General features: G+C 45.9%; 1 protein-coding gene across 2 annotated transcripts in view; it reads left to right on the top strand.

Moving 5' to 3' along the window:
* LOC119661287 (rap1 GTPase-GDP dissociation stimulator 1) overlaps positions 1-24,435 on the top strand; it is a 76,780-nt gene that overhangs the window by 47,255 nt on the left and 5,090 nt on the right. Inside the window, exons 2-4 of one of the 2 annotated variants that reach the window (XM_038070563.1) lie at positions 19,096-19,854; positions 19,985-20,131; positions 20,198-20,371. In XM_038070563.1, the coding sequence (XP_037926491.1) occupies positions 19,096-19,854; positions 19,985-20,131; positions 20,198-20,371 (1,080 nt within the window). The remainder of the gene's footprint in view (positions 1-19,095; positions 19,855-19,984; positions 20,132-20,197; positions 20,372-24,435) is intronic. The other variant, XM_038070564.1, reaches the window with a different exon arrangement.

The raw sequence follows: 24,435 nt of genomic DNA on the forward strand, positions 1-24,435 counted from the left end.
CCAATATGCTCATTTTGTCGAAAATCAGATTTCCCTCTTTGTCTCGGCAGGATGAGCATCGAGGTGTATAGGGCTTCATCCTGCTGACTTGTTGGTAAAACTTGCGTGCCTGGTGCGGTTGCTCCCTGTACTTTTCTAGTTCACAGACTTGTTGGTTCTCCCAGGCTTCCTTTTTCCGTCTGTGAAGTCGCTTCTCCGCTCGACGGAGTTCGTGATAAGTCTCTGCGCGTGCCCGCGTTCTTTGAGAATGCAACATTACTCGGTATACGGCATTCTTCCGTTCCGTTGCTAGCTTACATTCATCGTCAAACCAGCCGTTCCGACTCCTTTTGTGGGTAGGGCCAAATATGCTTGTGGCGGTATCCATGATAACGTTCTTCAGGTGATTGTGAAGATCATTTGTTGATGCTTCATCTCCAGGTCCTCTGTTGACTGCCGTTATTGCGGCATCCATTTCCCTCTTATAGGTGTCGCGGAGGGCTGTGTTGTGGATGGCTTCAGTGTTCACTCTCACCTGATTGTCAGGGAGGATTCTAGATGGTATTGTGATTCGAGCTCGGAGCACCATGCTAACGAGATAGTGATCCGAGTCTATATTGGCCCCCCTATATGTTCTGACATTCATCAAGGCTAAGAGGTGGCGGCGTTCGATCAGCACATGGTCAATTTGGTTGAAAGTGGCCCCGTCTGGAGAGGCCCACATATGTTTGTGGACCGCTTTCCGCGCAAACCAGGTACTTCCAACAACCGTTTCGTGTGACCCTGCTAATTGAATAATCCGCAATCCGTTATCATTTGTTTTTTCGTGTAAGCTATGGGAGCCAACGTATTGCCTGAATACGGGCTCCTTCCCTACTTGGCTGTTAAAATCCCCAAGTATGATTTTGATATCATATCTGGGACAGGCTTCGAGGGTTCGTTCTACTGCCTCGTAGAAGGTATCCTTCTCCGACTCTGCAGTCTCCTTTGTAGGGGCGTGAACGTTTATGAGGCTTACATTTCTAAACTTGCCTCGCAAGCGCAGAGTGCATAGCCGTTCGCTTATGTTTTCAAAGCCGATAACAGCAGGTTTCATTTTTTGGCTGACTAAGAAACCTACTCCGAGCACATGGTTTACTGGATGACCGCTATAATATATGGTGTAGTGGCTCTTGTAGAGGAAACCGGTCCCTGCCCATCGCATCTCTTGTAACGCTGTTATATCAGCCCTATATTGGGACAGGGTATCGGCTAGCTGCGCATCAGCTTCATCTCTGTACAGGGAGCGCACGTTCCATGAGAAAATGCGCAAATCGTTCATCCGTTGTCGTTGCCGGGTCCGTCGTTTTAAAGTCCGTCCTGTCTGAAGCTCCTGTTGTGGCTTCGTAACAAGTTGTTTTCCATGTAGGATTGTCAGCCCTACCCAACCCCCAATCTGGAGGACCAGTTGGTACAATTTGTCCCGTTTTTAGGCGCGGGAGACTCGCCTTCATCCTTCTCCGTCTGCAGCTTTTCGTTAAGAAAGAGCTCCCAGCGGTCACCACGTGGACGACGCAAAACATAGGTCCTTCCCAGAAACAAAAGAAAAGCTCAAAATATGTCATTGGAATGCAAACGGCGTCAACTCTTTTTCAAATTTTAAACTGACTTCTCAAACATTTCAAGAATTTTTTAACGCATTGGGGAGCAGATTTGCCCCTGGAAGCTTTAGTGCCAATCACACACATTGGGGACCTAGACTGATTACTCCCAAAGGGACGTGCTAGCCTCAGACGCTAGATTTGACAGCAGATCGACGAAACATCCCGGACCTGATTGAGTTTGGTGTTACTAAAAACGTGAACCTTCCTATGAGTGATTTTCGGACCAATCGCCTGCCTTTATGGTACTTTTGAACGTTCCTCCTTCCGTTACAAGTAAGAAGCTAGAAACTGAATCAACGAACTGGTTGAATTTCTGTAAGTATATATATATATATAAATGAACATTCCCTTCAAAGCTAGAGGTGAAATAGAGAAAGTTCTGCTGAAATTCAAGGAAATAATGACCGTAGCTGCACTGGTCTCTATCCTACACCCAGATATTGTCAATCTTCCTAAAAGTATGATAGTACACCAAAAACAGCTGGTCTAAGTAAAGCGCAAGTTGAGAACACAACGGTAGGCTCACAGATCTCCATATCTAAAAAAACAATTAGCCAGAGCAAATCGATTGCTCCATGAGGATCAACGAGAACTGGAGTTACAAAGCTACTTACGTAGTTTATCGCCTACTGCATCAACTGACTTTTCCCTGTGAAAAGCTACAAGAAACTTTAGCAGACAGCAACAAGTGATGCCGAAAAAGGTGCGGCATTGGCGAAACATCTCCTCCATTTTACGCAGATAGAGTCAAGACTTCCAAAAATGTCTATCACAACTTGTCATTTAAAGCTAAACAAGTTGCTCGAGTTTTTAAAGAACAAGTGGACCCAAAGAAAGCCCCAAGAGATGACCTCATTACTCACGTGGCTCACATATTCAACGACAATGGAGGCTGTTTAGGTAAGGCTTTGGCTCCAGACAGCAGAGGCTTGCTTTGTCTCGTACATTAAGGATTGGGTTTCAATTCGGTTCGAATGCGTGGAGAATCTGAATCTGGACTAAGGTTCTTCATAAATGGCATCAGGGTTCGATCGTTACGGTCAAAGTCTAGCACTTGTTCTTATTTTTACCGCTTTTATTGTAAAATTTCTTTATTAGTTGTGCCCTGTTAGTTTAGGTTTAAGAATACACGCTGCTTGACATAAAAGGCGACTAAAAGTGATAGAAACTAGTGGGCTAACAACCTGTCAATTTCGAGGCTTGACTGCTACCGAAACGTCAACAACGCCTCGAATAGGAACTGACCTCCTAATTGGTAACACATTATTGGAGCACAAAACCTGAAGTAAGGTCAATTGCGTTTCTACTGATCGACATCGTACGACCAATCAGGTTGACCACTTTACGATTAGAAGTAGATTATGAGTTGGCTTCTGGATGTCCATAACAAGTGAGGCACTTTCATTCGTTTGCGTCCGCCACTTCCTGCAGGGTTGGAGTGCTCCAGCCCGCTAGGTTCAACATCGGCTGTTTGTATGATCCAGTTGTCGCTCGTCAGTGGGCTATCTTGCTTGTTGCTTTCCTGATCGAATGGTAGATACACTGATTAAACCGCCTGAGAATGTCGATGAGCGTTGGAACATCATCAAAACTATTCTTTTATCGAGTGCTATGCAGGTCGTTGGCCACGTTCCGAGCGAGCATGATAAGATCTGGCTGTTTTTGGATTTGTGAAACGGATTGATGAATAGAAGTGATTGAAGGTTCTATTGACCGCCGCGAGTTTTGGTGGGTGTACGGCGCTTGAACTTCGATAACGTGCGAATTCAGAGAAGTTCAGCGTAGTCTGCGCCATGACTTTGTAATTGCACTGGAATTTGTAATTGGGGGTGCTCAAGGTGGCGGCGAGGAAAATGGGGCAGCAACCTTGTCGACCAAACCAAAACCAAGTGACTGTGGAGAACTCCCTCATGGTGGCACCGGGAAACGCTGTAATCACTTTGGTTTGCTGGCCGTGCTGCAATAGGCGAATTCTCAGACCCAAGTCTGCACGAGGACTCATCTGAATTGGCATTCGGTCATGAAGTCCTATCAGGGGTATACTGGTACCAGGGGAATCGGGATAGCCCCTAAATTCTCATGTTTCCGGAGAAATCGTGGAGCATGTGAATTCAGCTCGGTTGTTTGCGGTTGGCCCGCTTGTGGGAGCTTCGTGGGGGTTGTTGATTACGTTCAAGCGAACAAGAAACCTTCGGGCCCCAAACGTGATGTTATGGTTGAACACAGGGGGCGTACTCCAAAGTTCGGGAGAGATTTAAGTAGGTGTTGCATCCACCAGTATGAATAAACTCAGCCGCGCACTCGGCATAGATTAGTACCGTTGTGCTTCCCTTAGCGGGGCTCTGATTGTGGTCACAAAATCAATCCGTGTCTTAACAAGACCTTCGGATTAAGTCCACTGGACAGGTGCTCACGTCAAACCTATATAGATGTAACTGCACTGCTCTGGGAAGTGGAAGATGCTGCATGGTTTCAAAACTGTATATGCTTTCACGAAAGAACTTGCATTTGGGTGCAAATCTTTCGATGGTCCTGTGAAGAACATTAACAGTCATCTCCTCATCCACGATGAAGAGCAGCCCAAGGGGTGGAAATAACACTGCATCGGGGTTTTAACCGTACCACGTACGGTGAAATTCCCCCTCTGAGATGTTTCTTGAAGCAGAAGAGAGCTCATTTCGGCCATCAATGCCCTCGAACGGAGTAAAGTTGCTGGATTTAATGGCCTCTCCGCTGAGTGTGCGGAACCCGAATTTTTTCCAGACAGTGGAGGAGGGAATGATCATTAAGAGTCCATAGAAGGACACCCCTTTTGAGTGTGACAATTGGAGGTGTATCACTTGCTCCCTAACTGATAATCACTAAAATAGTCCCGGAACGCATCAAAGAACATCTCGAAAGCTTAATCGACAGAGAGCAGGCTGGTTTCCGTTCTGAATCCCTCTGCATTGACCATATCAGCACCCTACGAATCATTCGTTTGGAACAGTGCGTGGAGTTTAGATGTTTGTTTCACCTGCTCTTCATTGATTTTGAGAAAACTTTCGACAGCGTGTTCTACGCAGAAGGGGCGTTTCAGGGAAATTAATAGCTATTATTAGAACGACATATGATGGGGCAAAATGTCACATGCTGCACCGCGGTTTCATCTTGTCACCGATATTACTGTTATAGGTGATATTCTTCATTTTGCCTTGTATGGAGAACCTAAAGGATGTGGATGATGCCATCTTACCTCGAGACACCTCGACTACGCTTATGACATATGTTTGTTCTCTCAATGGGCTATGGACCATGGCCAAATGGATCTGGATTTGGAAAGAGAGGCAAGTAGAGTTGGACTGAAGACACACACTAACAAAAGTAAGGTTCTTAGTCTGACGGGTGGTCATCGTATTAATGGGCAGATCATCGTAGGCATTGATCAATTTATACATCTAAGAAGCATGGTTTTTGCCAACGGAGGTACCGAACTGGATGTTGCCCAGCGCATTAACAGCGCTAGATTCGCCTTCGCTGCCCAAAATCTGGAAATACGGTTGTCTTAACACCAAAATTAAGTTGAGACTGTGCTTTGCTAGTGTTTTTTCTGTGTTGTTATATGTGATCTGAAGGCGGAAGTGGCAGTGGATAGATCACGTACGCCATGTAGTGGAATTCATTCTCCCAAGATGGCCGATGAAGGGTTGTCCCAAGAGCACTCGACGCAAAACAGTGGAGGACGAGTACAGGAATCTCGAGAAGTCTTGGGCTTTATTTTATCGGTGAAAGTAGGTCGATCACGGTAGAGCACCTTTATGATGCAAGGTTAGTTGAAACTGGGCATCGCATGATGCTTACAGTTCATCGTTCGTTGAAATATCTTAACCCCTATAGTCACTCAACCTTAATCGGTTAGTATCAGGTTGTTATGAAGCCACAACAGGAGCCTCGGACAGGACGGATTTTAAAACGACGGACCCGGCAACGTCAACGGAATAACGATTTGCGCATTTTCTCATGGAACGTGCGCTCCCTGTACAGAGATGAAGCTGATGAGCAGCTAGCCGATACCCTGTCCAAATATAGGGCTGATATAACAGCGTTGCAAGAGATGCGATGGACAAGGACCGGTTTCCTAGAGAAGAGCCACTACATCATATATTATAGCGGTCATCCAGTAAACCATGTGCTCGGAGTAGGTTTCTTAGTCAGCCAAAAAATGAAACCTGCTGTTATCGGCTTTGAAAACATAAGCGAACGGCTATGCACTCTGCGCTTGCGAGACAAGTTTAGAAATATAAGCCTCATAAACGTTTACGCCCCTATAGAGGAGACTGCAGAGTCGGAGAAGGACACTTTCTACGAGGCAGTAGAACGAACCCTCGAAGCCTGTCCCAGATATGATACCAAAATCATACTTGGGGATTTTAACAGCCAAGTAGGGAAGGAGCCAGTATTCAGGCGATACGTTGGCTCCCATAGCTTACACGAAAAAACAAATGATAAGGGATTGCGGACTATTCAATGAGCAGGGTCACACGAAATGGTTGTTGGAAGTACCTGGTTTGCGCGGAAAGCGGTCCACAAACATACGTGGGCCTTTCCAGACGGGACCACTTTCAACCAAATTGACCACGTGTTGATCGAATGCCGCCACCTCTCAGCCTTGATGAATGTCAGAACATATAGGGGGGCCAATATAGACTCGGATCACTATCTCGTTGGCATGGCGCTCCGAGCTCGAATAACAATACCACCTAGAATCCCCTCTGAGAGTGAACACTGAAGCCATCCACAACACAACCCTCCGCGACACCTATAAGAGGGAAATGGATGCCGCAATAACCGCAGTCAACAGAGGACCTGGAGGTGAAGCATCAACAAATGATCTTCACAATCACTTGAAGAACGTTATCATTGATACGGCCACAAACCTACTTGGCCCCAACCACAAAAGGAGTCGGAACGGCTGGGTTGACGATGAATGTAAGCTAGCAACGGAACGGAAGAATGCCGCATACCGAGTAATGTTGCATTCTCAAAGAACTCGGGCACGCGCAGAGACTTATCACGTACTCCGTCGAGCGGAGAAGCGACTTCACAGACGGAAAAAGGAAGCCTGGAAGAACCAACAAGTCTGTGAACTAGAAAAGTACAGGGAGCAACCGCACCAGGCGCGCAAGTTTTACCAACAAGTCAGCAGCATGAAGCCTTATACACCTCGATGCTCATCCTGCCGAGACAAAGAGGGAAATCTGATTTCCTACAGAATGGGCATATTAGAGCGATGGGTTGAGTACTTTGATGAGCTACTTCACAACCAGAACATCGGCGAGTTGGAGGTCCCGCCAACTGAAGACGACGGACAAATACTGCTACCACCAAGTTTAGGAGAAACAGTCCGTGCAATTCATCGGCTAAAAAATCATAAGTCGCCAGGAGCCGATGGAATTACAGCCGAATTGGTTAAATATGGAGGCGACCAGTTACACCAAGTGGTTCATCAACTTGTGCTCAAGGTATGGGACGGCGAATCAATGCTTGACGATTGGCAACGACGCATTATCTGTTTTGTACATAAAAAGGGAGATATCATACAGATCTTTCAGAGCGGCAATATGGAGCCCGTTCTACGGTCGATGCAGTAGCAAAGGTCGTGGAATTGGCTCGAAATGCAATGGCCATGGGCAAATGCTGTGCTCTGGTGACGCTGGACGTCAAAAATGCTTTTAAATCAGCCAACTGGGGCTGGATTAAGGGCGCTTTGGCCAAACTGGGTGTTCCTAGCTACTTGGCTCGGCTCATCGAGAGTTACTTTTCGGACAGACTTCTCTGGTACGAGACGGACGATGGGCCGAAGGAGTACATTGTAACAGCAGGTGTGCCTCAAGGTTCTGTATTGGGACCGCTGCTGTGGAACATAATGTACGACGGAGTGCTTGGCCTTCGCGTGCCGGATTGCTGATTGGTTTTGCGGACGACTTGGCGGTAGTTGCAATTGCAAAGCATCCCGAGGACGTGGAGCTTTATGCAAATGAAGCCATTTATACCATCAAGTCATGGTTATGAATGGCCAAGCTGGACCTGGTGGACGAAAAGACGGAGGCGGTCCTCATTACCAACCGTAGGAAGAACAACACGGTTACCATCCAGGTTGGTAATCGTGAGGTCGTCTCAAAATCGGTTGTCAAATACCTGGGGGTGATGATCGATGCCAAGCTGAGTTTCAAAGGACACTTGGATTATGCGCGAGAGAAGGCAGCAAATGCCAGCTCATCCCTTGCAAGGATGATGCCTAACGTGGGAGGGCCGAAGTATAGTCGTAGGCTACTCATCGCGGGAGTGGTGAGGTCGATCCTGCTATACGCGGCCCCTGTCTAGGCGGGAGCGTTGAACCACGCTGTCAACCGGAGGAAGATATGTTCGGCATACCGGCCAATTGCGCTAAGGGTGTGCAGCGCATTTAGGCCGGCGTCGACGGAGGCAGTGTGTGTTATCGCAGGAATGATCCCTATAGATCTTCTAGCGAGCGAGGCACACTGGCTTTACGAAAAACGGAAGGCAAATCCAGCCGAAGTGAATGCGGATTTCCGAAAAGCCATCAGGAGAGAGTTGTGTGGCAAGTGGCAACAACGATGGGATAACTCCGACAAGGGCAGGTGGACCCATACATTGATTCCGTGTATCGAGAAATGGGTCAACCGAAAGCACGGAGAATTGAATTACCACCTGACACAGTTCCTTACGGGACACGGTGGCTATAGGAAGTACTTGCATCGCTTCGAGTTGGACGAGTCTCCCAACTGTCCTGAATGCGGCGCTACACTCGAGGACCCGGAACACGTTATGTTCCATTGTCCCAGATTTCTGCAGCAGAAAAGGAGGTTGAACAGCATCTTAGGGGCGGACATCGAGCCCTCTAACCTGGTGGAAGAGATTTTGAAGTCGGAGGAAAACTGGATGGCGGTAAATGAGGCAGTAGCCGTGGTGCAGACAAAACTCCTGGAGTTGGATCGAGCTCGGAAGGCGGCGCGACGGAGATGTGACATGGACGAGCTGGTATAGCGAACCAGAGCCTCTCCCGCGAAGTAATACTTCACGGTGGTCCCGCGGGGAGTGGCGGAAGAGTGGGGGGTGGTTTTAGTGGGTGTGAATCCCACACACTGCTGCAACCTGGCCCAGCAGCGTCTTTCTAAGATTTCCACCTCCATCCATAAAAAAAAGATATCATGCAGTGCAGCAATTATAGAGGTATAACGTTGCTGAGTACTATCTATTAGATATTCTCCACTATCTTGCTAGGTCGGATAGCCCCATACGCCCAGAACATCATTGGCCCATACCAAAGAGGCTTCACTCCAGGCAAGTCAGCAACAGATCAGATTTTCTCTCTGCGACACGCGATGGAAAAACTGTTGGAATATGGACACCAGTTGCACCATCTGTTCATCGACTTTAAAACCGCCTATGATAGCATAGCCAGGGTAAAACTGTTTACGGTCATGAGAGAATTCGGTATCCCGACGAAATTAATAAGACTGACTAGGCTGACCCTGGCCAATGTGCAAGGCCAGATAAAAGCAACAGGATCACTCTCAAGACCATTCGACATCAACAACGGTCTAGGACAAGGGGATGCCCTATTATGCGTCCTCTTTAACTTGGTCCTCGAGAAAGTGATCCTTGATGCTGAGGTAAATGCAAGAGGTACGATCCTCTTTAAGTCCACCCAGCTACTGGCCTATGCTGAAGATATCGACATCATGGAAAGAACGACCTGAGACGTGCACACTGCCTTCATCCAGATCGAGCAGGCGGTCCGAGATCTTGGGCTGCACATCAATGAAGGCAAGACAAAATATATGCCGGTAACGTCAGCACCGAAAACTAACCAACGAGCAACATCAAACCGCACTGGTCAAACGGGAAGAATAAAGATAGGAGAATACAACTTTGAGACCGTTGATAATTTCTCCTGTCTAGGGTCAAAAATCACAACCGATAACAGCTACGATGACAACAGAGCCTATTTCAGCTTACAAAGACTGTTCCGCTCGAAACGTCTCACCATAGGGTCAAAGCTCTTACTGGACAAGGCAATGATCTTGACAGTCCTCATGTATTCCTCGGAGACTTGATTTTGGGTTCTTAGCAAGAAGAATTGCGAACTCTTGGCCGCGTTCGAGAGAAGAATCCTCCGAAGAATTTTTTGCCCCCTACATGAGGATGGACCATTCCGTAGCCTACATAACAACGAAATCTATGAGCGATACCATGACCGTCAAGTGGTGGATAAAATCCGGCTCAATAGGGTACGGTGGGCGGTTCACTTATCCGTATGGATGAGGATGATCCCACCCGGAAAGTCTATAAGGGCAATATCTGTGGTAGAAAAAGAAGACGAGGCAGACCCTGTCTGAGATGGAGCGGTGGCATAGGCCAGGACGCCAGACAGCTTTTAGGGATATCGAATTGGTGGACCCCAGGCAAAATCGGGATGTCTGGAGTTTCTTATTAAGGCAGGCCTAGGCCAGAGCGCAATGGTGCGTAAGTATGGTTGATCTTAATCTGGGTTGTCACTCAACCAGGTTTCGTCTTTAGTTTGACAGATCTTCTTTACTGAGTTTCCTTACCACGGCAAGGTGGGTATAATCGTCGAAGGATGTTATTCCTGCGACTAGCAGGGAACAATAAGGGATGATTCATTGTTTAATTAGTGTATTCTGATCACCACTTAGGCAAATGGGGCATGTGACCAGAAACCCTGAGACCACTAATCAGATAATATTCAAGTTCATACCACACGCTCCGAACTATATTTTCCGTTTGCCTTCATAGTTTGCCTTGTTGGCCCTACTGCACGTATCTCACGATTACTAATTGGTTCTTGATATTTGCATTCGTCTGCCAATCCCCTTTCGTGCTAAAGTCAAGATATATCCATCTTGAAACCTAGTCTGCGGTGATTCTATTGCTGTTTTCAATGTACTCGTATTCTGTGCGGATATGCCTCCCCTATTTTAACCGGCAACAAGCAAGCCAGCAAGCAAGATTCAATATTATGCGAAGTAGAACCATAATGGTATGTAGAAAGGCTACGGAAGCTTCAGGAACCGCGAGCGCCCTGCGTATGTTCGAACATACGGACGTGATGTGGCCAAGTGCAATTCACTTGGGCCTGCATAACGTTTGTATATTATGATGATGTGAAATGTTTACATTCATTAAATGAAACATTCCCACTTGGATGGAAAGCGTGCGAAGTAGTATCATAGTCCTGTCGCAGGGGTTTGGGGGATTGCGTGGCAACCGACGCTGCTTTGCGGACCCCCGCCTGCAGTCAGGGAAGACGGTGAGACATCGACGACTGGCTCTACCTTATGCATCCAGCAAGGTGCCTGTTTCATTTACTGTTTATGAGACCCCGTCGACGATATGAAATGGACTGTGTAATATGTTGATGCCTCGTTTTGGTATTCATTATGTTCAGAGAGTATTCAACCCAAGCATTCATCATGTGCTTGTCGAAGTTGTGTTTGGAGGTGTATTTTTAGAAGATTCTAATTATAGCAAGCTGAGTGCTTGAAGCCGTTCAATTGAAAGTGATATTGGGCTAAGTAATAGTTTATCTGTTACTGGGAAAGATCCACGTGCAGTCCAACCTTTCAGTTTCAACTTCAATTTCAGTATGGATCAGGGAAAGATATTTCCGTTTGAGATGCTTGTTGAGCTGCCTCGGTCGGTGCTTCACAGCATTCGCATATCAGACTTTACACATGACCCCATCTACCCCGTTAGAAATCTATTCCTGCTTATTATGATAGCCTGCAGAATGGCTCTCAGGGGCTAATCTAGCGCCACCCAATATCTATGTACATCTATCTCAAATCAATATCTCACAAATTAATCAGAATAATGTAGTGGTTAATACGCAGAAAGGGTTGATGTAGATTGCACTGTCATTACATGGTCTAACAATAGACACGCTAGTGCGAAAATCAATAAAGCGAATAAATTATATCCTCTGCCATTGGAATTAATATTACAAGAGCCTAACGACAGATTGAAACAAAATGTTTGATTTGCAATAAGCTTGTGTATAATCAGTAAGAATATCGCTAAACTACGTTATTTCGGTGTATATTCAATAAGGTAGGTGACAGTTTTTGTCGTCGTTATTATTACATCGACAAATAGATAAAAAAAACTCGGAGTTGGATTATTGCTACGAAATGGCAAGTTCCTTAATTGACTAGCACACGTTGATAAAGTGACTACAAGTGAAAAAATATTTCTGGGAAGAGTACATCTGTTCGACAGGAAAATATATTTTCAATAAAAAGTCACATATTTATTCTGCTTTGCGGATAAGAAAATGTAATTTGGGTTTCGATGTTGTACTGAATCGTCCTCAGACGGTGCATGTCCGGCTGTCCACTCCTGGTAATGTGCTTGAATTCTCCATGATTTTCCGAGAATATTGTGTTTTTCCCAGGGTTCACTCTCGGGTCAACCTGGAAAGGTGGTTTCATGGCATGGTATTATCTGTAGTGGAGTTGTCGCCCTTCCTTGATGTGCGTGCGACTTATCCACATATCTGCTGCCACTTCCGCTTTCTGATTAAAGCCTCTATGGATGTCTGACTCGTACGCTGACGAAGTTCTTCATTAGGTATTGTCATCGCCGTCGAGGGTCTACATCCTATTTCGAGCTTTGGCCTTCGTCTCTGATCGGGTTCTCCACTCTCGTCAACAGAATCTGCGTTTTCCTATTAATCTTCGTCCTTCTGTTCCCCTTTGGAATATTCTTTCAGAAATCCGAGTGTCGTCCATACGCTGAACGTAGCCAGCCATTGAAACTTCCGAAGCTTGATTAATTTGGAAACTTCATCATCGCAACAACCGGTATCCGGTCTAGGTCTGCCTTAATAAGGAACTCCAAACATCCCGGTTTTGCGCCGAGGTTCACCAATTCGATATCCCCAAAAGCTGTCTGGCGTCCTGGCTTATGCCATCGCTCCATCTTAGGCAGGGTTTGCCTCGTTTTCTTTTTCTACTATAGATGTTGCCCTTATAGACTTTCCGGGTTGGATCATCCTTATCCATACGGATTAAGTAACCCGTCCACCGTAACCTATTGAGCCGGATTTTATCCACAACCGGCGCTGACGTTGCCACTATGTACTTCGTCTTGCCTTCATTAATGTCCAACCCAAGATCTCGCGCCGCCTGCTCGATCTGGATGAAGGCAGTTTGTACATCTCGGGTGGTTCTTCCCATGATGTCGATATCGTCAGCATAGGCTAATAGTTGGGTGGACTTAAAGAGGATCGTACCTCTTGAATTTACCTCAGCATCACGGATCACTTTCTCGAGGGCAAGGTTAAAGAGGACGCATGATAGCGCATCCCATTGTCCTAGACCGTTGTTGATGTCGAATGGTCTTGGGAGTGATCCTGCTGCTTTCATCTGGCCTCGCACATTTGTCAGGGTCAGCCTAGTCAGTCTTATTAATTTCGTCGGGATACCGAATTCTCTCATGGCCGTATACAGTTTTACCCTGGCTATGTTATCATAGGCGGTTTTAAAGTCGATGAATAGATGGTGCAACTGGTGCCCATATTCCAACAGTTTTTCTATCGCTTGCCGCAGAGAAAATCTGATCTGTTGCTGATTTGCCTGGAGTGAAGCCTCTTTGGTATGGGCCAATGATGTTCTGGGCGTATGGGGCTATCCGGCCTAACAAGATAGCGGAGAATATCTTATAGATGGTACTCAGCAACATGATACCCTATAATTGCTGCACTGTGTGATATCTCCCTTTTTATGTATGAGACAGGTAATGCCTCTTTGCCAATCGTCAGGCATTGATTCGCTCTTCCATACCTAGAGCACAAGTTGATGAACCAATTCTGCTGTAATTCCATCGGCTCCTGACGACTTATGATTTTTTAGTCGATGAATTGCACCGACTGTTTCTACTATACTTGATGGTGGCAGTATTTGTCCGTCGTCTTCAGTTGGCGGGACCTCCATCTTGCCGATGTTCTGGTTGTTCAGTAGCTCATCAAAGTATTCAACCCATCGCTCCAATATGCCCATTCTGTCGAAAATCAGATTTCCCTCTTTGTCTCGGCAGGATGAGCATCGAGGTGTATAAGGCTTCATTCTGCTGACTTGTTGGTTCTCCCAGGCTTCCTTTTTCCGTCTGTGAAGTCGTTTCTCCGCTCGACGGAGTTCATGATAAGTCTCTGCGCGTGCCCGAGTTCTTCGAGAATGCAGCATTACTCGGTATACGGCATTCTTCCATTCCGTTGCTAGTTTACATTCATCATCAAACTAGCCGTTCCGACTCCTTTTGCGGCTGAGGCCAAGTATGTTTGTGGCCGTATCAATAATAACGTTCTTCAGGTGGTTGCGAAGATCATTTGTTGATGCTCCATCTCCAGGTCCTCTGTTGACTGCGGTTATTGCGGCATCCATTTCCTGTGTAGTGGATGGCTTCAGTGTTGACTCTCGTTGGCGTTGCCGGGTTCGTCGTTGTGTAATCCGTCCAGTCGGCTCCTGTTGTGGCTTCGTAACAAGTTGTTTTCCGTGTAGGGTTGTCAGCCCTACCCAACCCTCAACCTGGAGGACCAGTTGGTACAATTTGTCTCGTTTTTAGGCGCGGGAGACTCGCCTTCATCCTTCTCCGTCTGCAGCTTTTCGTTAAGAAACAGCTCCCAGTGGTTACCACGTGGAGGTGGAGATAGGGTTTGGTAGTAGAGCGGTTGGTGTTGGTTCAGCAGGCATTTCCTAGGTTTTATGCTCCATCGTGGGTACCAATCTACGTTTCGCCCTGGGACCTATACTACTCTTTGACCACCATGGTCGTAAAATATTTGGTTGGCTTTATCTGATTCGCCATTGGTCGTCTTCTCGTTTAACTCCTATTATTCTCGTCAGGACTCTTCTCTCGACGGTATTGGCCAATTTTGCGGCAGTTTGTGTTAAGGTCCATGTTTCACATCCGTAGCATATATATATGGTTGCCATTCATTCTTGGTGAGGTTGGCACTCGTTGGCCATCTTGGGAGAGTGGATTCCACTGCATGGGGTAGCCAGCAATGCAATTGTCGCCCCTCCTTAAAGTGTGATCTATCCACTGCCACTTCCATCTTCCAATCACGCTGCCCACGAGTGGCAGGCTTTGACGTCGACTCAACTCTTTGTTTGAAATAGTGTCAGTCTAACACACTCCGACGACACGACGCATAAATTTATTGACGAAAGTTTGACACTTTTGGGTAACAGTGGAGTTCACTTTTCATGTGCTACTCTCATATAGCAACACAGAAGGAATACTAGCCCATAACAGTCTTAATTTGATCTTGGTGTTTAGATAACTACATTTCCAGATTCGATGCTCTGCCCATCGGTGCAGATAAGGAGAGCGCGATGAATCGTCAGACTGCGAATCTGCTTTTTATCAATCAAGCTTTGGAGATGTTCTTTGATGACTTCCTGAAATATTTTAGCTATTATCTTTGCAACGGCAAAAAGCACGCAGATACCCCTCCAATTGTCACATTTAAAACGAGTGCCCTTTTTAAGGTTTTGTGTAAAACAAAACAATTAAAATCGGTTTACTATCTGTCTGTTCATTTGTCCATCTGTCTGTTCATTTGTCCATCTGTCTGTCTGTTCATTTGTCCATTTGTCTGTCCGTCACACGCGTTCTTCTCGGAGACTGTAACAGCGATTAACACTAAATTTGGTGGAAAGGTGGAAACTGAACGCTCACGCATACAGTGAGTTACATCCTTTTACGTCGAATTAAAGGGGAGGTCCCCATACATGCAAAAGGGCAGTGTACATTTTTTTCTACCAAATATAGTCATGTGGTGTATCAAATGAAAGGTCTCGCTGAGTACTTTTCGAAGCCGGTCTTGATTTTGACATTTGTTGGAAAGATCTTTTTTTTCTTTAACGGACTCATTCTCAGAAACTACTCAACCGAAAATCAAGAGGCTACCACTATACGCCTAGGCTCCAAAATACCCTCCATACCGATATCTGTTCAAATAAAGTTAATAATAGTAGTTTACTACAATTTTCAGTAATTGACTGCAGAATCTCCCTTAAGTTCATCCTAGCACCGCGAAATTGCAGTAATGTAGGCTACAACGAAAAGCATGATCCTACCAAGTTTGGTGGAAATCGCACTATTACTAACAAAGTTACAATAGAACAAGGGGTCAAGCAGTGCACACCAGGATAGACTGACGCGGAATATAGCTCCCTGAGGCCAACCTGTCTCTCTCTGAGGGTGAGCTGTCTCTCCTCTAGGGCGATGTCTGGCTTTTCAGGGGCCAAGCATCCCGTCTACCACTTTTTCGAAGCCGGTGTTAGTTTTGACATTCGTTGGAAAGGATCAGGGGTTCAGGGGATCGAAAGTGATCATTTATTTAACGGAGGCCATTCTCAGAAACTGCCCAACCGAAAAATCTGAAAAAATCAAATGGCTGCCACTATATGGTGACTAGGCTCCGAAATACCTTTCATACCGACATCCCCCAACCTCCACCCCGTTTTGAAGTGTTCTTTCCATCTCTTCCGTTAGTCATCGTCGTGGATGAGAAGTCGAAAGTTGACGTTCTTCACAGGACCATCAGAAGATTTGAACATGCAAGCATCATTGCGATCTGCGGTATCTTCCGCTTCCTTGATCAGCGCAATAGCAATTTCTCTCTAGTCATGGCGTACATCACGCTGAACTTCTCGGAATTTTGCTCAGGATCGGAGTTCGAGCGTGTCACGCTTGACGTCGCTCGCAGTGATCACTAGAGTCTTCCTCCCCTTCTCCCAACAATTCGCTTCCACATGAACGTGACCGACGACCTGTGTAGTATCCGAAAAAGAGCACTGGTGTTTCAATGCTCATCGATATTCTGACCTTATGGGAGACTCTGTGCGCGAACAATGTGGTACCAATAGCAAGGCGGTGGAAATTGCAGAAATTCCCGAACCTCTGACCATTCCCGTTGCGGTCCCCAAGATCGTGTTTCCCTATCACTTGTCCGAGCAAAGTGTTGTTAGGTCCTGTCTTAGCATTTAGATCGTCCATTAGGATCACAGTGTCACCTTTAGGAAGCCTCCTCTGAACTTCGTTTAATTAATAATAATCCATATTGAATCAGGGCCGTGAAGTGTGTTAGAGCACTTCATTCATACGTTCATTCGTTTAATTGCTCGCAGAAAGCATTCTTCTCCACTATATCGGAAGTCTTTGTTGGATTTTGTGATGTTCCTTAACCTGGACCGGAATCTTGTAGTTAGAAGTCTGTCACAATCCAGCTCCTAGGTCAAAACGGCGCGCCTTGCGGTTACCATCAAAAACAACTCGACATCAGATTCGCATCTGCTACCACTTGGCTTTCTAGAGTATAAAATCACATTGCCGCAAGAGGGAAAGGAGCAGTCTCCAGAGTTCGCCCAGTTAGGCCCAGAACGTTCAGCTTATATCGTAAGTTGGAGAAAGCAATCATTTTGAGGACCCCCGTTACCGTTATGGAGGAGCGTGACGATTTGGCAGGACTTATGGAGCGGTAATCTGAGCAGAAAGAACCCAACTCAGCACACAAGCCAGAGAATTACATAAGCTCGAAAGGCTGGCTTGCGTGTGTATCAGTGGGGCAATGAAGACATGACCAACGGCATCCCTGGAGGTCCTTCTGGGATTGACCCTCTCCATCTGCACATACAGATGCAGGCAAGGAGATCAATATTCAGGATGGCCGGTAGCATGAGTGAGGCGGGGAGCTGCCTGAATCGAAGGAAGATTGATATCCTTTCTAGGCGGTATCCCGAATTACTGATACCGAGGGACAACATGACAACGAGGTTTCACTTCGATAAGAAGTTTGAAACACGTTGGTGCGGTGTCATTGGTCCAAGGAAAATGTACTTTGAGCCAATGGGCAGGTACACTAGCATATTCCAGGCGGAAATTTATGCCATAGACAAATGTGCCTCCTTTAATCTGCAAAGGAACTACAGGGGGCAGAACATAGCTATTCTCACCGATAGCCAAGCAGCGATCAAGGCACTTAGGTCCAACCAGGTGAACTCTAAACTGGTATGGGAGTGCCTTGAGAGACTGAATACACTCGGCTCGTCCAACAAGGTCTGGATACTTTGGGTTCCAGGCCATGCTGGGTTGGAAGGCAATGAGGCAGCGGATGAACTAGCCAAGAAGGGAGCAGGGATGCCTTTACACGGGCCAGAACCCTTCTGTGGAATCGGAAACGGTTTCATGGCTATGAATCTAAGAAACGAAGAGAAACGGTTGAGGGAACTATATTGGGTGGGCCTACCAGTGATGGAGCAGTCCAGGGTGCTTATTGGGGGATACGAACCCACGCACAAAGGATTGCTTAAACCTCACCAAAAAGAACCTCCGAATCATAGTGGGAATTCTCACTGATCATTGTCGGCTGAACTATCACCTAGGGAAGCTAGGGATATCTACGGACACTGCCTGTAGGTTCTGTGAGGAGGAGGACGAAACCTCTATGCACGTCTTGGGACAGTGTCCGGCACTTGTGCAAAGTAGGTCGATACTTCTGGAAGTGGGGAACATACTAAAGTTCCTAACGGTTACAGGCCTGCTTGAGATACTATGATCAACAGGTACACTATAACCAGTAAAAGGGGCACAATAGTTCTTCAAGGACGCGGTTCGACTTTCCCTTAACAGAATAATAATAATAATATAGAGCAGCGTCTCCAATCTCTTTGTTTGCGTTTAGGAATGTAAGGAAGTCCTGAGTCCCCGATCCATTTCATGATCAATTGGGAAGAAACTTTCATTCTCTTTTTGCTGTCCACTTTGCACTCCTCTTTTTGGGCTAGAATCCAAGTTTTTGAAGGCGGATAGTCATTGGTAGTGTCCTTAGAGTGCGAGGGAATCGGGTGACGGCGTGAAGTCCTTGGTCTCTGATGAGCGTGGTCTATAACTGACTCCGCGTAGATGAAACTTATCTGTCCTCGCGCTTTTTACTTTTTAAAGACGCTTAAAGATTTTCTCCCTGGATTGCAAGAACTTTTACCTTTTTAGCTTCATTTGGAGTGGATTAAACGGACGGAGTTAAATGGGTTCTTTTTCATCTTCTTCACTCAATCACTTCTACATGCTCTTCAATAATATTATTGACCTGTGCTGGTTGGTGTCATTGATACTGTGGTCGGTTGCGCTGCAGGCACTTGATTACTTAATGATGGGATTGTTGCCCTCAACTTTGGTCCTAGCAATTTGACGGTCTTCGTCAACATCGCATCGGGATTCCGACTCTATCTGAGCTCTATTATCTCCTGAGCTGAGGCCTCGCTATTCGTCTGCTCTCTGGCATAGTCAACTACTTTACCATCTTCGGAGTGCGCATGAACTTTGTATTTAAACATTGTTAAGAAACTAATGATTAACATTTTGTATTTTCTGCTCCGTTTTTCAGAAGAAATTGACGACATTATAGACGGTCTCAAAAATGCAACAATTGAAAACACAGAATCAACTCTCTCGCTATTGAATAAAGTAACCACATCAGAACCAAATAGCTTCGACAATTACAATTTGACTGAACCCCTTTTACGAATAATCACATCAAGTAATGTGGAAGTCTGCAAGGAGGCGGCAAAATGTATTGCCGAAGTTACAAAAACTGAAGCACAACGAAAAAAATTCACACAGAAAGAAATCATAGAAGCCTTAATCAATTGCCTGCGACGGAATTCCAATGAAAATTTCGACATGGATCTAACAATACAGATTTGTCGTGCTCTGGGCAATATATGCTATATGAACGATGACGCTCGCAATATGATCCTGAATATAGAAGGTGATGCAGATCTAATGCGGTTACTGGATATTGAAGCTGGTTGTGATAGTTCAAAAGATCTTCAATTCATCAAAGTTCGAGGGGGATTCATTTCCAATTATTTGTTAGGCGGTGAGATACTGGCAAAACGTGCAATGGAGCTGAAAATAATGGATAAGATTCAAGCAATCATAGATAAATGTATGACAAATGTGGAACAGAATGAAGATTTATTACTGAATATCTTACCACCGTTAAGTATATTAACGGAGAATGTATCGGATTTGAATTTTGAGCCAAAATTAAACAAGCAATTGGCACAAATTCTGGCCGGTTCGACAAATCCTGACCTAGCTGAATTGTGCCTTGAATTGCTTCACTATCAAGCAGAGAATGGTAAGAACTACCTTCATTGAATAAATTAATAAATAAGTTTTAATAATTAATTCAGAAATTGGAAAACTTCCAATCGAATCAATTTTTAAGAAAGTTTAAATATTGACCGAAACAATTATTTCTTTCCCAGACGATGTTAAATTATTACTAGCTAAAGAGGGGCTATGTGAAACAATCTATAAACTATTGGAAAAGTACAAGACATTAGCAAGTACGAGTGAAGCGAGAGCCTTAATGAAATTGGCATGTGATTTAATTGTTTTAATTTTAACTGGAGGTAGGCCGCTTAAGCGAAGGTATCTAACGATTGAATCTAATCTAAAAATTGGATATTTAATTGCAGATGAATCGATGCACTATTTATATTCGACGCCACTCTTAAAGAATATGGAAGATTGGCTTGATTCGTATGACATCGACTTATTAACAACCGGAGTTTTGGCCCTTGGAAACTTTGCCCGCACTGATAGTCATTGCATTGACATGGTGGAAAATAAAATCATGAATAAACTGTTGGGTAAGTACTATCAAAAGATTCTTCATTGTTACGTGCAGAAATGTAAGTCAGCATTCTTGGTATTTTTGTAAATTGAAAGAAAAGTGTATTAAAAAAATGTTAATCAAAGCCCCTTCATTTAAAAAAAAAACTAATAACGTCCTTGCAACTGTATTTGAGGGTGCAGATGCCATTTCCTTCTGGAAGTTGTCGGGTATGCATCTAACTATGGCTAATAGGATGCATCGTCGTGTCTTAATCCTCTTCGATTCAGCGGTTGAGTTTGGCATTCTAAAAAGCTGTTTATGTCCGTAAAGGAAATCCTTTTACTTCATCACCAAACCAAAGAAGCGAACTACGAGGAAATTTTCTCGCCGAGCAGAATAAGTGAATAGTTTACTAGTTTAAGACATGTTTACCAGAATGTGAGAGGCTCCCCGCTGTTGTGCTTCAAACTTGAATTGGCTGAAACAGTATTGAATGAAAAAACAAGACCATTCTGTCCTTATTTCTGGTGGAAAAGACGCAGTTTCAGTCGTGGTGACTGGTGGAGACCTTGTGGCGAGGTAGCAGATCGTCAGGACAGTCCACGGACCGAGGGATTTGCTGGTACCACCGCAGATTCGGCGATAAAGCCACTAAATGTACAATCCCTTGTAAATTCACGCCTGCTGCAAAAAACTAGGTCCACGGGGGGTCCTGGCGACGGCCACGCAGGACGCAGCGCCACGTCGCCTAACAATTTACGACCCTCTCAGCAGGCGCAACTACCTCGTGGATACTGGTGCGGAAGTTTCGGTTCTTCCCGTACCCCAACACCATAAACTATTTCCACAATCCCTGAAACTAGCAGCGGCAAATTCCTCCCGTATCAACACCCACCCGTATAGGCAAGTGGGCGTAAGTCTTGGCTTGCGTAGGACTTCCCCATACTAGGCGCAGACTTCTTGTGTCACTATGGATTGCTCGCGGACTTGCAAAACAAGTCTCTTATAGATTCCACGACCAACCTTAATTCGTCGGGACAAATGGTATCTCACCCAGGCAATAATCTTTCCGTTCTTTTAGAAGACATTATCGACTCTTGTGTTCGGGCACTTCTCAGTTCAGCCAGATTACTACCGAGTGTAGTCTCTCCAAACCAGTGAAGCACAATGTGCAGCACCACATTAACACTGCTGGTTTCCCGATCGTCTCGAAGGTGTGTCCTCTACCATCCCAGAAACTGGCTATTGCGCGGAAAGAGTTTGAACAACTCGTTCAACAGGGTATCAAACAGCTGTTGGTCTTCCCCACTGCATATGATCCCTAAGTCAAACGGCGAATGGCGCCCATGTGAGGATTACAGAAGGCTAAATGCACAGACTGTTCCTGACCGATATCCAATTCATCACGTCTGGCAGCCGTTGAACTTCTTCTCTAGGCAGTTGAGCCCCGCTCAACGGAACTACAGTACCTACGATCGTAAACTGCTCGCCGTGTACTTGAGCATCAAATACTTCCGTTTCTCGCCAGAAGGCAGGCCGTTCACAGGGTTCATGGACCATAAGCCTCTCACATATGATTCGAAACAAAAGCCCGACAAAGCGTCCCCCCGTCAGCTTCGACATCTGAGCTTTATAAGCCAGTTTACGTCAGACATCCAGCACGTGTCCGGCAAGGACAACATTGTTGCTGACACTTTGTCTCGTGTCTCCGAGGTTAACATCCCCGCCTCACTCGACTTCTCGGCTATTGCCAAGGCGCAGGAGGATGACACAGTACTTCAGAGCCTCAAATCCAACCTCAAATACAAATTTCGGGAGTTGCCCATCTTCGGCTCGAACCTCTCTCTCTGCTGCGAAGACTCGGAAAAGGGACCTCGGTCATACATTCCGGCCATCTTTCGCAAGGAAGTGTTCCACGCGGTTCACGACTTAGCGCATCCAGGCATCAGGTCAACAAATCGGTTAGTCACCGATAAATACTTCTGGCCCTCCACGAACAAGGATGTCAATTCCTGGGCCAGAGAATGCATCGCGTGCCAAAAGTGTAAAATCACTAGGCATGTAAGGAAATAAGTGGGCTCATTCCCCCGCACTACCAAGCGGTTCCACACAATACACCTCGACATAGTAGGGCCTTTGCGAGACTCGCACGGTTACAAGTATTGACTCACAATCATCGACAGGGTTACACGGTGGCCTGTGGCAATACCTCTGAGGGATATTACGGCGCAATCTTGTGCCGAAGCCCTCTGTCGAGAGTGTATACCTCGCTTTGGCGTCCCTGCAGTGGTCATCACTGACCAGGGAAATGCGATTTGAGTAGACCCTGGGGTTTAAACGCCAGCGGACTACTGCATATCACCCGCAATTCAATGGGATGCTAGAACGTTGGCACCGGACGATGAAAGCCACCATTATGGCACGCGACGATCTGTCCTGGACCCAAGTTTTGCCTCTCGTCCTACTCGGCCTACGTACAACTCGCCGAGAGGAATTTTCTGCCAGCCCCGCGTAGCTGGTATACGGGGAGAACCCGAGACTCCGAAGTGATCCGGTCTTCGACAAGAGATCGGGTCTCACAGAGTCGGGGTTGGTGCGTCTGCTGAGAGACCATCTCCGACGCATCAAGGCCACTCCTCCCACCCAACACTCGTCCGCACCTGTCTGTGCGCCCAAGGAACTGAACACGTGTACGCACGTCCTGGTCAGGACGGATGCCGTCCGGAAGCCGCTGCAGCCTCCTTATGAACGCCCCTATCGCGTTCTCGAGCGGGGAGAACATTTCTTCCAGCTCGAGATCGGTGGACACAAAAAGGCGGTCTCCCTGAAGCCCGTGTGCATTCCAAAACAACGGCGCGTTCGCTTCAAGAACTGATGGGGAACACAGTTCCGGATTCAGTCGCTGAAATCCCTCGGTTTCATCTGGGGGCGGAGTCATTCGAAATTTATTTCGAATGTTGAGAATGCGAGCGGACAGATGACGCCACCGGCGCTCTCCATTCAGTTTAGACCTCGCCACAAGAGTGGAGAGCAGAGTGCCATGACTTGACGGCAGGAGATAAATAAAAATAATAGAGAGTCTTCTGTCTTCGAGATTGGCTATTGCGGCAATTAATATTAATTTAATTTCATTTTGTATATAATTAAGTTCTAAATATAATTTAATATCATAAAAAGATAAAGTATTTAGCCCTTAAAACCTCCTGATCGCCGCTCTTGTATCTTGTTCCCTTCATTATTGTTGTAAAATTAATTAGTGGGTAGGCATTAGTGCCAAGTGTCATTTTCTTGTCGTCACTGTCAGCACATCCGTTCTTTATGAGATCATCGCACCTCAACATAGGTCGCTGATTGCTGTACTGTTAAGCTACCGTACCACGGGTCCTCCGTGACTTAAATAGTTGCGATTTCCTGAAGAAAAGGGACGAAATGGTTTCACTTCCGAGGCTGCTAACGACTTCGAAGAAAAGTGAAATCAAGTTAAAATTACAATCCACAGACAGGCATATGCAGCCCTTGGTGTGCAAATGAGAGTGCGCGAGAAGAAAAGCCTCTATCATAAGTTGTTCGTCGATAAAACGCCGGCCAATCGCAAATCCATAAAAATGCCACCCGACAAACAAAAAAAGTGATTGGTATTACCCGGGAAACCCATTGCTAAAATCTTTGTGATAAATTAAACACTGACGGCCAGAAGGCGACAGTGGTCTCTAATCGATTTATGAAAATACCCCATCAACGTACACAGGATACCGAACATTTATGTTATCTTAATGACAAGAATGAGACTTTGCTTATCGAACAACAAGCCGCGACGGACAGATTGCGGGAATATTTCGAACAGATTTTAAAGGTGGTGGCGGCTGGCGTTTTGTGTAGACGCATTGTCCTGTTGAAAAACCGGTGCTCGCTCGAGATTATTACCCTGATTTGACTCAGGTACTCATCACAGCTGAGTCGACTGGCATCCGACATTCAAATCCCTGTTTTCAGTCAGATTTGAACTGTGACCTTCCGCTGAGCCATCCGGACACTATTTTTTTCAGTTGCCGATGTTTAATGAACGGCGACCTTTTATTTACCCTCTTCTTCTGGATG

The sequence above is a fragment of the Hermetia illucens genome, chromosome 1, assembly GCF_905115235.1.
Source record: "Hermetia illucens chromosome 1, iHerIll2.2.curated.20191125, whole genome shotgun sequence".
Lineage (NCBI taxonomy): Eukaryota > Metazoa > Arthropoda > Insecta > Diptera > Stratiomyidae > Hermetia > Hermetia illucens.